The following is a 14,255-nucleotide window of genomic DNA, read 5'->3' as shown; positions in this document are numbered from 1 at the left end:
TTACAAGTGCAACTGTGTGTGTACTGAATGTGTCATCCTTCATTAAATTAGATCAATAAACAGAGTTTTATTCGTAACATCGTGAAACACAGTAAATTCAAGTTGCTCCGTTTGAGACACCGAATGTTCCAAGTGGAGCAGTGGGAATGTTTGGATGATTATGAAGATTTGCGCTTTGTAATTAATGTCAGCAGTTCTTGACAGCTGACTTGGAGATTGACAATGCAAGGGAGGACATGGACTCATCTGTAGTGGAAAATGTTGTATGATGCCTAGCGAGAAGAAAGTGTGAACTGGTATTCATGACTCATGCATGCTGATTCTAGCGTCTATAGTTTACGTTCAAAGTCAACCTTAAGTGGTATGTTATACGCAGAGCTCTTTAAATTTGTCAGGCAGAATTTTCTATCTTCAAACCAACTCCTAATTTGCATTGTGTTCAGGGCTAACATGTCTATTGTGTGTTACACATTTAGAGTTGTACATTCTTGTTTAATGGGACACTTTGGAGTAACCCTCTAGCTCGCCACCAGGTGGCAGGATGGTAGTACTTTTAAAATGACAATATGTGCACGGTCGGACCTGCCCCTTATTTTTGCCATCACCTGTTGCAAGCATGGTCACAAACAGTAATGTGATCAGTGATATTGACTGCAATATTCAGGACTCGATGTGCCATCAGTATAGCACCTTATAGAATTAAGGGCCGGTTCAACCATCTACTGGTAAAGTGGCTGGCAGCTGCCCGGGAGGTAAACTACCTGGAGGTGTAAATCGGCTGGTACTTTGGCTTGCGTCCAACCACCTCCGCGCAAGCGCTAGGTAGCTACCCAGAGCTAGACACCGATATACGAAGTTGGCTAGACTGATTTTCAGCGACTTCTCGCTTTCGAGTGTGGTGCTATCTGTTGGTAGATGTATGAAACTCATTTCGATTGTCTTATTCCCCTGTGCTTGCGTCTGCTGATTATCACCAAAAAGCCAATAAGGGAGTCTTAAGAGTAATGGACAACGATTTATGTCAAGCTTTCGTGATTTTAATCTATGATCTTCAATATCAATACCTAATTGGGATTAAAATCTCGAGATTACATTTTCTTACGCCAGTTATAACCTGTCATGTAAGGCAGCGTTTTTGAAAGGTATTCTCGTAGTATATCGGTCAAGTCGCTCGCTCCGTAATAGAAGGTACGCAGGTTTTCATCGTATTTTTATTTTAAATTTAAAAATGTATTTTCGTTCCCTGCCATTGTTCTTAACTCTCTTTTACGCGCTTCCACACACACACACGCACGCACGCACGCACGCACGCACGCACGCACGCACACACACACACATATCTTTATGGACTTATTGCCTTTGAGCATTCTATCTGCAGGCTTCTGAGAATTGATTAAGTATCTCCACGATGCTCTATTTGGAACTAGTTCTGTGACCTCGTTTAGTTCCACATGCTTCCATTTATTGATAAAGCATTTCATTCTAATATTTAACTTTATGAAGATAAAGCTGGAAAGTACTGTAAATGTAAAGAACTAATCGGGATAAATATCCATTCATAGGAAGAGGAATTCGGGAATGGAATAATTTCCAATTTCTTCGAAATAATTTACAAGAAGACTGTGTAAACAACTAATAAGGAATCTGCTACCTGGGCGACAGTCCCATGTGCTATTAAACATAACGCTTTCTATAAGTAGGTAGCATACATATAAAGCAATTTCCTAGTAGACATAATGTTGTGATTAAATATTTAATTGAAATATATTATTAACAAAAAAAACATATGAAGAGAGGCATACAGATTAACACAACGCTAATAATAGAAACAAAAAAGATTCATCATAATAAAGACTCGAACTTGCATACCTCGCATTACGAAGTGAGCATGTTGGCCATTACGCTACGAGAACGCTTGAGGTAGTTTGGATACATACATTAACTTGTACCTCGTGTCTGAAAACTGAAAAAAGTAGAAAATTTAAATCCATTTGAAATGATTTCCTAATAGATTTTGATTTTATATCCTTTTAAAGTTTCTTTACAAAAGCTTGACGTATAAAATGTATTCCCTAAGCTACCGATGCGAGAGGCTGGTAGGGGTAGCGTGCCGGCCTCTCGCCCGGAGGCCCCAGGTTTGATTCACGGCCAGGTCAGGGATTTTTCTCTCGACCTTAGAGCTAGTTCGAGGTCCACTCAGCCTACATGATTAAAAATGAGGAGCTATCTGACGGTGAGATGGTGGCCCCAGTCTCGAAAGCCCAGAATAACGGCCGAGAGGATGCGTACTGCTGACCACACGACCCCTCGTAATCTGCAGGCCTTCGGGTTGAGCAGCGGTTGCTGGGCAGACAAAGGCCCTTTCAAGGGCGTTAAGTGCCATGGGGTTTGGTTTGGTTTAGAGGCATTTAAAGTAAGTGAAACTTAGAGCAACTAATTTCAAATGCTATCATTCATAAACATTTTGGTCCATCACAGGCGCAGATGGTAGTGATTTCGACAGATACAGCACCTCGTACTCACAGCGTAATTCATTCTTATTCACGACATCATTACTCTTTGAAGGATAGTGCTTGTGAAGAGATGTATTATCTCAACACTCAACGAGGATTGAAGAAGCAACATTTGTACAACAAATTGCAACAGACAGCATATGGATAATGCACAATATACAGGTCAGATCTGTCGTAGTACGATATCCTGTCATAAAACCTTCAATTATTATGTTTAATATATTTTAATTATATTTTATTAAATATTAAATTTTCTTTTATTAAACGTTGAATATGACTAATACAGGGTTTCCCTGTAAATATGTATTATAAATGTGTATAACCTCAAATACATATTGTGTATAGTCTAACCTCAAAATCTGTATAGTTGGAAGCTGTAGAAAACCCTATAACGTTCATATATTAGGTGTATTCTGCTATAATTTGGTATATATGGAGGGTTCTAGATACTTATGGTAAGGTATATTATCCAGATAAGTGTAGAGACATTAAGAATGTTGGAGAGATCTCCATGTGTATTGGTAAACAGTAATCAACAAACATTGCTGAGACCAGATTAACAATCTCTATTTATTGGTAATTGGAATTCCTTCCTACTGTGTTTTAGGTATTGTCATTTATTTTCCTCCTGACTTAATTAAATAAAGGATGAAAGAAAAAATGTTAAATCCTTCCAAGTATGCCAACAAATGTGTTTTCATTTGGGTATATGTTACCCTTAATTATGATAAACTTGATGTCATATGGATTCATTTATAAGCCCTCGATAATTTACGTAGTTGAACGTCCATCTGATCACCCAAACCAACATGTGTACATCCAGGACAGACTCTTGCAATCTATCGAATGAGTATGTAGTCTGAAACTGAACCCCAGAACATAAGAATAATGAAAGTATATACATTTATTTATATCGCATACAACGGGTGCAGTATATGAGCTAGGATAACCATAGCCATCTTAGTGAGAAGCTAGTGACTATGTTACTGGGTTATCACTCCCCCTACATAATGAACGCACGACCATGTATTTCCAGTAATAGAACTGTACACTTACATATCATAATGACAAAGATCAATTTGACAAGTATTTGTGTTATGGTTAAATGAAGGAGTTCAACACATTACAAGATACATGTAATTTATTTTTATAGCTAAATGTGAGGGTCAAGGAGCTGTGTCAGACCATTTTCACAGCATACCATGTTTCAAAAGATAGATGTAGTTATTTCTTAGTGAAGAATGCAGAGAAAGACATAACAAAAATGGAAATGTCTTCCATTTGTCATACTATTAAATAGTGACAATTTATAATGCTGAGTTGTGTAAGACATACTTTTCTCTCTCTTACCTTACACAGAGCTTCTAGAGCTTCTACATTTATAGATGTACCAAATGAACTGCAATAATTCTCCTCAATGATCTAGAACCATATTCGTGGAATTAATCCAAAAGGTTCCTTTCTTTTAGTTTCATGTACAGCTTCTAACTTACTAATTCAATGTACTAATCTAAAGAGGAGTCCAGAAAAGTGTAGACACTCTTTGATAGTTAATATCTTTGGAACAAAATAACATATCGTTGCAATTCTTACGTGGTAGTGTAGTCCATTGTTTTCTCAACAGATGATGGTCATGTGAATGGCAGGACGATCTTGGTGCGTGTTTTCCAGCAGATGACAGTGCAGAAATGACTGAAGTAAGACTGTCATTTGAGCAATGCAAGGACGTATTGAAGTGGTACTGGAACTAAGAAAACAAGGAGGTACAACGGCAATGGCGTAATGTGTACGGAACTCTGCCACCAACACGTACAACAATTTACCGTATTCGGGATAAATTTTATGCCAACAGTAGTGTTCAGGATGTGCATAAGAAAAGGCCTGGCCAACCAAAAATATCAATAAGTCCAAAAACATCAATAAGTCCAGCTTCCAGCGCTGCTGTGTTGCAACATTTTACTAGGTCACCTAAAAAATTTGTGAATCAGAGTGCACATGAAAGCGGGGCAAGCCGATGAACTGTACGACGAATTCTGAAGGCTGCAAAATGGAAAGTGTACATTCCAAGATCGCTGCACGCTATGAACGAGGACAACCCGGATCGAAGGATGGAGTTTTGCAAGTGGTTTGAAGGAATGCTTCGCAAGGATGAACGGTTTGCAGGGATAGTTATCTGGTCAGGTGAGTCGCAATTCAAACGGACCAGTACTGTAAACCGCCACAACTGCGTGTACTGGGTTCCAGAAAATCCTCAGATTCGCATCGACATCTCAATTTATCAAATGTCAATTGGGAAGGTAATGCGAACGACAAAAAGCATGAACAACAAATGGCAAATAAGTTAATATGGGAAGGGCAGCTGATTCAGAAAGTGATGGAACCAACTAGAGGGAAGAATATTCTGGATATGGTGCTGATAAAACCAGATGAGCTCTATAGAGAAATAGAAGTAATAGATGGTATTAATGATCACAAAGCTGTTTTTGTCGTAGTTAAAAATAAATGTGAAAGAAAGGTATTAAAATTAGGACTATTAGGCAGAACCATATGGCTGATAAAACAGGCATGAGGGAGTTTTTAAAAACTAACTATGATTGCTGGAAAATGGTAAAGAAAAATGTAAACAGACTCTGTAATGGGTTTAAAGCAATTGTTGAGGAATGTGAAAATAGGTTTGTACCTTTAAAGGTGGTAAGGAATGGTAAAGATCCACTATATTATAACAGAGAAGTAAAGAGACTAAGAAGGAGGTACAGGTTGGAACGAAATACAGTTAGAAAAGGTTATGGAAGTAAGGAGAAATTGAAGGAACTAACTAGGAAATTGAATCTAGCAAAGAAGTCAGCTAAGGATAACATGACAGCAAGCATAATTGGGGGTCATACTAATTTTAGTGAAATTGGAAGGGTATGTATAGGTACTTTAAGGCAAAAACAGGTTCAGAGAAGGACATTCCAGGAATCATTCATGAACAAGGGGAGTGTGTATTCGAGGATCTTCAAAAGGCAGAAGTATTCAGTCAGCAGTATGTAAAGACTGTTGGTTACAAGGATAATGTCCAGATAGGGGAGGTGAGTAATACTAAAGAATATTAAACTTTACCTATGATAACAATGACATTCACAGTAAGATACAAAAGTTGAAAACTAGAAAAGCAGCTGGAATTGATAAGATTTCTGGGGATATACTAAAGGCAATGGGTTGGGATATAGTACCATATCTGAAATATTTGATTATTGTTTGGCTGAAGGAGCTATACCAAATGAATGGAGAGGTGCTATAATAGCCCCTGTGTATAAAGGAAAGGAAGATAGACATACAGGCAAAAAAAAAAATTACAGGCCAGTCAGTCTGACATGCACTGCATTTAGGAATTGGGAAGGCATTCTTTCTGATTATATTAGACATGTTTGTGAAATTAATAACTGGTTTGACAGAAGACAGTTTGGGTTTAGGAAAGGTTATTCCACTGAAGCTCAGCTTGTAGGATTTCAGCAAGATATAGCAGATATCCTGGATTCAGGAGGCCAAATGGACTGTATTGTGATTGACCTATCTAAGGCATTTGATAGGGTAGATCATGGAAGACTACTGGCAAAAATGAGTGCTATTGGACTAGAAAAAAAGAGTGACTGAATGGTGGCTATATTTCTAGATAACAGAACTCAGAGAATTAGAGTAGGCAAAGCTTTATCTGACCCTGTAATAATTATGAGGGGAATTCCTCAAGGCAGTATTATTGGACCTTTATGTTTTCTTATATATATATCTCAATGATATGTGTAAAGATGTGGAATCAGAGATAAGGCTTTTTGCAGATTATATTATTCTGTACAGAGCAATAAATAAGTTACAAGATCGTGAGCGGCTGCAGGGTGACCTCGATAGTGTTGTGAGATGGACGGTGGACAATGGCATGATGATGTATGTATGTATGTATGTTTAGTCCTCAGCCCAAAGGCTGGTTGGATCCTCAACAGCTCCGCCATCAGCTGTCATAGATGGCCTAGGCATCACTGAAGAGGCGTACTAGGGAAATGAGGAGTGAGGTAGTTCCCCGTTGCTTTCCTCGCCGAGCCAGAAGTTGCTATTACATATCAGTCTGCCAAGCCCACTGAAATGCATGCACCAACCGACCCTATGAGCAATATTTTCACACCATTCATAGCAGGGACTGGCTGCAGAAGGAACGGCATTACTAGCATCACTCATAGCTCAGTCCCTTTCATTTTGTCAAAGCCAAGGATAAAGCTGAGACAGATCAATGAAAGTAACAAAATTGCTCTAGCCCATACCAGAAGACATAGTGCACTGTAAACACTACATCTTGCCAGCAAAGCAAACGGGGTTAAAAGTCAGGTTGTGAGTTTCACAAAGAGGAAAAGTCCTCTCAGTTTTAATTACTGCGTTGATGGGGTGAAAGTTCCTTTTGGGGATCACTGTAAGTACTTAGGTGTTAATATAGGAAAAGACCTTCATTAGGGTAATCACATAAATATGATTGTTAATAAAGGGCAACCGCCTGTTGCCATTTCTTGATGGATGCGGTATTTTTGTATCCGTCTCTTGGCACAGGCCAGAGCAAAGTGTAGCTTCCCCCGAAGTCCCAGTCTCATCCATGGCTGTAACAATATGGAAGCTGCTGGGGGTATGGGTGGTGCTGAGTAATGGCATTTGGAGCACGACTCGTGTCGAGTGTTATGAAAGGTGTTGCTCATAGGATCAGTCGTGCTGAAGTAGCACCTTCTGGTCCAGTGAGGAAAGCAATGGCAAACTACCTGACTCCTCATCTTGCCTAGTACGCCTCATTTGGGCTCGGCCATTGGTTTTTGCGTTTTCCTTATAACTGCATAGCCTTTGGTGGTGCTATTTGTGGATCCAACCAGCCTCTGGGCTGATGACCTAACAGACAGACAGAATAAAGGGCATAGATCTCTGCACATAATTATGAGGGTGTTTAGGGGTTGTAGTAAGGATGTAAGGGAGAGGGCATATAAGTCTCTGGTAAGACCCCAACTAGAGTATGGTTCCAGTGTATGGGACCCTCACCAGGATTACTTGATTCACGAACTGGAAAATATCCAAAGAAAAGCAGCTCGATTTGCTCTGGGTGATTTCCGACAAAAAAGTAGTGTTACAAAAATGTTGCAAAGTTTGGGCTGGGAAGACTTGGGAGAAAGGAGACGAGCTGCTCCATTAAGTGGTATGTAATTGGTATATTCCGAGCTGTCAGTGGAAAGATGGCATGGGAGGACATCAGTACACGAATAGTTTGAATGGTGTCTTTAAAAGTAGGAAAGATCACAATATGAAGATAAAGTTGGAATTCAAGAGCACAAATTGGGGCAAAGATTCATTTATAGGAAGGGGAGTTAGGGATTGGAATAACCAACGGAGATGTTCCATACTTTTCCAATTTCTTTGCGATCATTTAAGAAAAGGCTAGGAAAACAACAGATAGGGAATCTGCCACTTGGGCGACTGCCCTAAATGCAGATCAGTAGTGATTGATTGACAAAAATGTTAATCTACCCAGTGATAATGTGTGATGCAGTCTGTTATCGCCTGGTTTGATTGGCTCATTCTTCTTTGAAGGTACCGTAACTGGTGAGGTATCATCATACGCTACAAACATCTATTTTACCAGCTATCCGAGAGGTGTTTGGAACAACAAGATGGCGCTCCGACTCACTACCACAGAGATATCAGAGTCTACTTAGATGAAAATCTACCTAGACGATGGATAGGTCGAAGAGGAGCTGTTGAGTACCCACCACAGTCTCCAGACCTTACACCTCTTGAGTTCTATCTATGGGAGACATTGAAAAATGAAGTTTATCACCAGAAGCTTGCTACAATGAACAAGCTACGAGAAGCCATAGAGGTGTCTTGTGCGGCTATCACACCGGCAACACTGACAGCCGTAGTTTGGTTAGTAGTTCAGCGTCAACGTTCTTTGGCTGCTTGGCTGCTAATGGGGGGTCACTTTGAACAAACAAAATAACCTCCCCCAGCATGCAAGAATTGTAACAGTATGTCATTTTGTTCCGTTAATATTGACTATCAAAGAGTGTCAACATTTTTCTGGACCCCTCTGTATTCTGATGTAGAGCAATACATAATGGCTGGTAAAGATATTTCATGTTATGTCTGCCATCATTTATCCCAACAAATGGGTTCTTACAGTTTAAACAGAAAAGCAAATTATGCAATTTTTAATCTTACACAATGCAAAGACTGGAAAAGCCTACAGCTGGGATGATAGCACTTGTGGCTTAATTTAGGTAAACTGCCTGGTGTGAAAAGGGGAAAACACAGAAACTATCTTCAGAACTGTTGATGGTAATATTCACACCCACCACCCCTCAAATGAAAGTTTACATGTACATGACCCATATTGCATCATCAATTCACTCAGTGTGGAAGAAATAAATTCAGGTTATGTGAAGCTAGAGCAGAAATGTTCTTATCTAATTCAGTCTGAAAGCAAGCATTTTGTTAAGAAAACTATGCCAAATATTAAATTGTACTACTAACTATACACTGCATTTCTATCTACAACCACTCTTATGCATTTTTCTGCTGCTAGGTCATGGAATTTCATCCCTCTCAACATTGGCAACATGGCTTCCCTTAAGAAATTTAAGGTGGAGTGCTGAAGGCACTTGCTTGATTCATCAAACTGACTTGTGGGATGACCAAGGTATGAATGTGTGAGAAAATGGTCAATTAATTATTCAGAGCTAGTGTAAATGGGCAAACATTTGTGTATTAGATTTCAATTACATATTAGGTTCAGTTTTAGAGTTAAAGTAAATGGTCATATACTTAATTATGTATTAAGGGTTAGTTTCACAGTTACAGTCTTTTCAGACTACTACTACTACTACTACTACTACTACTACTACTACTACTACTATCACCACCACCATCAGTTGTTGTACTGTGTAATCTGATAGCTTAGTCAAATTATGAAACAGTGGTTAAGTGTAAAGAAGGACCCAGAGACCTAACTTCACCACAAATAAAAGCAATCTAAAGTCTAAAAGAATTTGACACTTTCATTCACAATGACTATAAAGAAGATCTTCTACATCATAGTGTGATGAGATGGCCCTCACTTTGTACAGTGACAGATTTAATTATTAAGGACTGTCTCATCAGTCAACTTTCTAAGCTGAATGAAACTGCATTCTGGTTCATTCGTTTTGTCCTTCCTGGAGGACTGAATGAAGGCTTTGCACACTGATAAGTCCTGACATTCGACTTATATAAGGACTCTTATTCTTATCTAAATCTGGATGACATAACAAGGAAATCTCTAACAAGACTAAGACAGTAGGAAAGCTTAAAACATTATGGTTGAAAAACACATGAAATGACAATATATGCTGGAAAAAAAAAAGAGAAAAAGAATTAAAGTTTTAGGGAATTGCACACTTGTTTCTTGAACAGAGCATCCAGTATTTAAAGAACTACGATTTTATTTGGAGGTTGTAATCTTCAACAAAGCAAAAGCTTACCAGGTGAATCACTGAGCATATAAAACTGCTGGGCTATGAAAATGGGTATCTGTAAAAAATACTACATTAAACACTTCTGAGAAATTATGAACCCAAAGTTAGTGGATCCTATTCTGGCTCAGTCTGGTAGATTTTGCTGGCACATAAAAGAACTCCTGTGGTACAAAATTATGGCACCTTGGCATCTCCAAAAACCATAAAAGTAGATATCAAGACATAAAACCAAAACACTATTATTATACACTTCTAAGGGCCTGTACTATGACTGTCAGATAAACAGCCAGATACGTAGGCTGCAGTTTTGCACACTAGAAGTTAAATATTTTCTTGCATACTACCAACGGATTTTAACGGTGGGATTGTAATGCAGAAGATGTAGTAACATTTTTATTGGGTTGGTAATAAGGTTACTGAAAATATAGTGAAATTTAGCGCGGAGGTATACGTGTTCCATGGTGTTTTTGTTTGTTTAGCTCTATTCCTTTTGAAATTGTATTACTAGAATCCAATATCAGACTCTTATTAAGCTATAATGTGGAAGTCCAGGTCAAAAACAGAATTAGGACTGAAATATACACATACGAAGAAATGTTAAAATTAATTAACTGTATAATGAAACTGAAACTGTTATAGAAAATAAAAAGACTGAAAATGTAACCTGGACGCAAAAGTTAAGATTCAGGTTATGTATCATTTTTGTCTAGTACTATTTACGAGGTTGCGCGTTACGACGAAAGTAAAGTTTATATTCGTAATTAATGCCACTGATGCAGCGTGGGATCATTAATTTTATTATTAATTCAATTTATTGTTTGCTCATTGAATAAGTAGTTAGTTTCTTTCTTTTCAATACGATGTGAGAATAGTAACTGGCAAGCATTTATCTCACTTAGCGTAAATACTTATGTAGCAAGTTGTTATGAAGTAAAAGAAATATAACCTCCTTAACATCCTCATTCGACGGACGAATTGCCATGAACAATGTCGTATACCTTTACTCCATATGTGCGTCGCGGATAGATTTGGAATAGAACCCACACTTTTGACACGCATTTTAATGATTAGGAAATGTGTACTATCACCTCTAGTACCCTACCGACTACCATTTACAAGGTTAAAAAATGTTAGACTATTGGGACTCGAACGCACGCAAAACTGTTCAATAGCAAACTTTGATGCCCTAACGATCACGGCTACCCATGAAGCTTACGGTTAACTGCTTGTGTACTACTGATATACTCAGTAGCAACAACTTGCTAGCTTGGGAAATTTTTAAGAATTCTGTGATAGCTGGACAGGAAGAATGACATACTTTATAAATATATACATAAATTACATTGTAACAATTTAATTTCGCACAGCATCATGCAGATGTAGATTCATCTTCATGAGTAGCCATCTTGATTCTTTACAGTAGCGTCCCCGATAAGAGCGTTAACAGCCTCTCCAACTTCGGCATAGCTTTACTCGAGAATATTTTCCCAGACTGCACATAAATGAAAGTCGTAGTACGCAGTTTCAACCGAACTTCCAGATAAATGTCCAAACTGCCAAATAAATTTATACCGGACTTTTATCTGGCTGTTGTAGTACAGGCCCTAAGGTAGCAATTATCAAAGCTCAGCCATAAAGCATAACATCATATTAAGTACCTGAATTTGCTTCTAAATAACTGAAACTTTCTTTGACAATTGCTACTGGAAAGGCAGGAGATAAGTTGCCATACCTACGATTGGCATTATACCTATGTACTAAAGGGTCTGTAGCACGAAAAAAAAAAAAAAAAAATTTTATTTTTTGCTAGTTGCTTTACATCACACCGACACAGATAGGTCTTATGGCGACGATTGGACGGGAAAGGGCTAGGAGTGGGAAGGAAGCAGCCGTGGCCTTAATTAAGGTACAGCCCCAGCATTTGCCTGGTGTGAAAATGGGAAACAATTATTAAGATATATAAACCACTCATTCTACATTCACAAAACAAAATTAAAGGTACTCACCATCTTTCCTGGCCTGGCCCATGTGTATACATAACCATCTTGACAGGCTGTCACAAAGCAATCTTCCCTGAACACGAGAGCTGTTAGGCGTTCATGGGCAATTTTCTTACAAATGAGGGGTTCAAGAACAGGACACTCATCAAACCTTGGGCAGGCCCCAGTACCAATGAGTCTCATGGGATCATCCGAAGAGGAACGGGTGGTAGTCCCACCGCCTCGACAAGATGTGGAGGAACTGTTCTTCTCGCCACCCCCCGTACTTCCCCCTCTCGATGCTAAACTGAAGTTACGTTTGTGAGTACCGCTCCCGTCTTTACGGTCACCAAAACCAAGTCCAGCTAGCCTTTGGGTAAGAGACGGGGCCGTCGCACTCAATGTGGAATTATTGTGCACATTTGTCCCATGAAGGTGCGTGAGGTTTCCATCAGCAAGGCATTCTTTATCTTTATTAGGAACAGCATTGGTCTGTAGAGATGATGAGACATTATTGCATCTAGCTGTGCAGTTCAAATGATGAGCACCACCTGGAGCAGTTCCATTCACACTAAATGAACCCGAACCTCCTATGCCACTAGTCCTCGATTTACTGCACATTGGCTGCTTCAACACATCTTCTGTTATATCCCACAGACAGAGTTGAGTATCCTGACCCACTGACCCCAGCCTGTAGCACGTTGCAGTTGTCATACGATTGAAATCCGAACCAGATGAATTCCTGTTCGATGCTTGGTTAACCGAATTCCTGCCGACTAAATTACGTTCACTGCTACCACTGGACAATGTGCAGTTATGGATGGGATTATTCGTATGATTTTGCATCTGTGGCTGAATTTCATCATCTGAACCACCACTGAAGTCCACTGTACTATCAGGCTCACTGTACGAAGTTGTGTACGGATCAAAAGCGACAACACTAACCCAACTTCTATGTCCTTGTCCTCTAGCAACAATTCTCCTTTCATGAAAACTCCACACTGTAACCAAATCATCCTCTCCTCCTACAACAACATAACGACCATCAGGTGACCAGCACACACACAAGAAACCACCAAAATAACTCCTTGCAGAACCCAACAGTTCCATTGTATCATAATGGAATACTCTAAGAAATCCATCCTGGGATACAATTGCTAGATGCACACCACATGGAGAAAATGCAAATTCGTTAATACAACATCCCTCGGAACCAATAACCCACCGATATAAAGGGTTTCGCGTACTCTTTGTCTTGCACGTGTGAATCGCAAACCCGTCACCTTGCTTGAAGGGTTGATAATGAGGTGGAGCTGTACCACATGGCAGTTCTTCATTGTACAGGTATAACTGTCCACTGCTGTGAGAAACCAAGAAGAGGTTGGTTGAGCCTGGTACCCACCTGATGCAGGTCACTTTCGTCTTGTCAATTAATCTCTGAGGAATACAATAATAAAGAGTTAATTTATAATCTCAGATTAACAAGTAAAATAAACATGTAAAAAAAAGGCAATAATAATAATAATAATAATAATAATAATAATAATAATAATAATAATTATGAGGAGGTAGTGGTGGTGGTGGTTTGCACAGGCTATGCAGTTTCAAATACACACAGCTGAAACTTCAAGCAAACGTACTTAATATTTATCTAAATAAAATTATATCTGAAATCTGGTTATTGTTGAAAGGGGAAGTACAACCAGATAACCATCACTACTTTTTGGGTATCAGCTATAACTAAAGAATCCAACTTAATATAAGATCAACATTATAATTAGTTTAACAAAGTATTATTCCAAACCTTACATAGTTTAGGTCAGGCAGAGAACATTGCATTTTCTCATGCACTTTGAAAGTGCATAAGAAACAATATTGAGGCAACACCCCTTAGTCTCACTAGCAATGTTTATCTCTTTACCACTGTCTGTCACACTGCTTGTTGCTATTTCTTGATGGATGAAGTAATTTTTTATCTGCTTCTAGGCAAAGGCCTGAGTAAAATGAAGCTTCCACCAAAGTTCCAGTCCCTTTTATGGCTGTGACAGTATGGAAGCTGCCGAGATAAGCATGTTGCCGAATAATGACATTCGGAGCACGACTAGTGCTGCATTAGCAATAGTCTGGTCCAGTGAGGAAAGCAGTGGAAAACTATGTCACTCCTCATCTTGCCTAGTACACATTTTGGAACCACCATAGGTTTTTGTGGTTTCTCTAGAATTGTGTAACTTTGATGGTGTTATTTG

The 14,255-nt window shown here is 39.0% G+C and overlaps 1 protein-coding gene across 1 annotated transcript in view; it reads right to left on the bottom strand.

Moving 5' to 3' along the window:
* LOC136862698 (WD repeat-containing protein 20) overlaps window positions 1–14,255 on the bottom strand; it is a 135,439-nt gene that overhangs the window by 59,185 nt on the left and 61,999 nt on the right. Inside the window, exon 3 of the mRNA XM_067138903.2 lies at window positions 12,037–13,446. Within this exon, the coding sequence (XP_066995004.2) occupies window positions 12,037–13,446 (1,410 nt within the window). The remainder of the gene's footprint in view (window positions 1–12,036; window positions 13,447–14,255) is intronic.

This window comes from Anabrus simplex, chromosome 2, assembly GCF_040414725.1.
Source record: "Anabrus simplex isolate iqAnaSimp1 chromosome 2, ASM4041472v1, whole genome shotgun sequence".
Classification (NCBI taxonomy): domain Eukaryota; kingdom Metazoa; phylum Arthropoda; class Insecta; order Orthoptera; family Tettigoniidae; genus Anabrus; species Anabrus simplex.
This window is presented reverse-complemented; position numbering and strand designations above follow the sequence as displayed.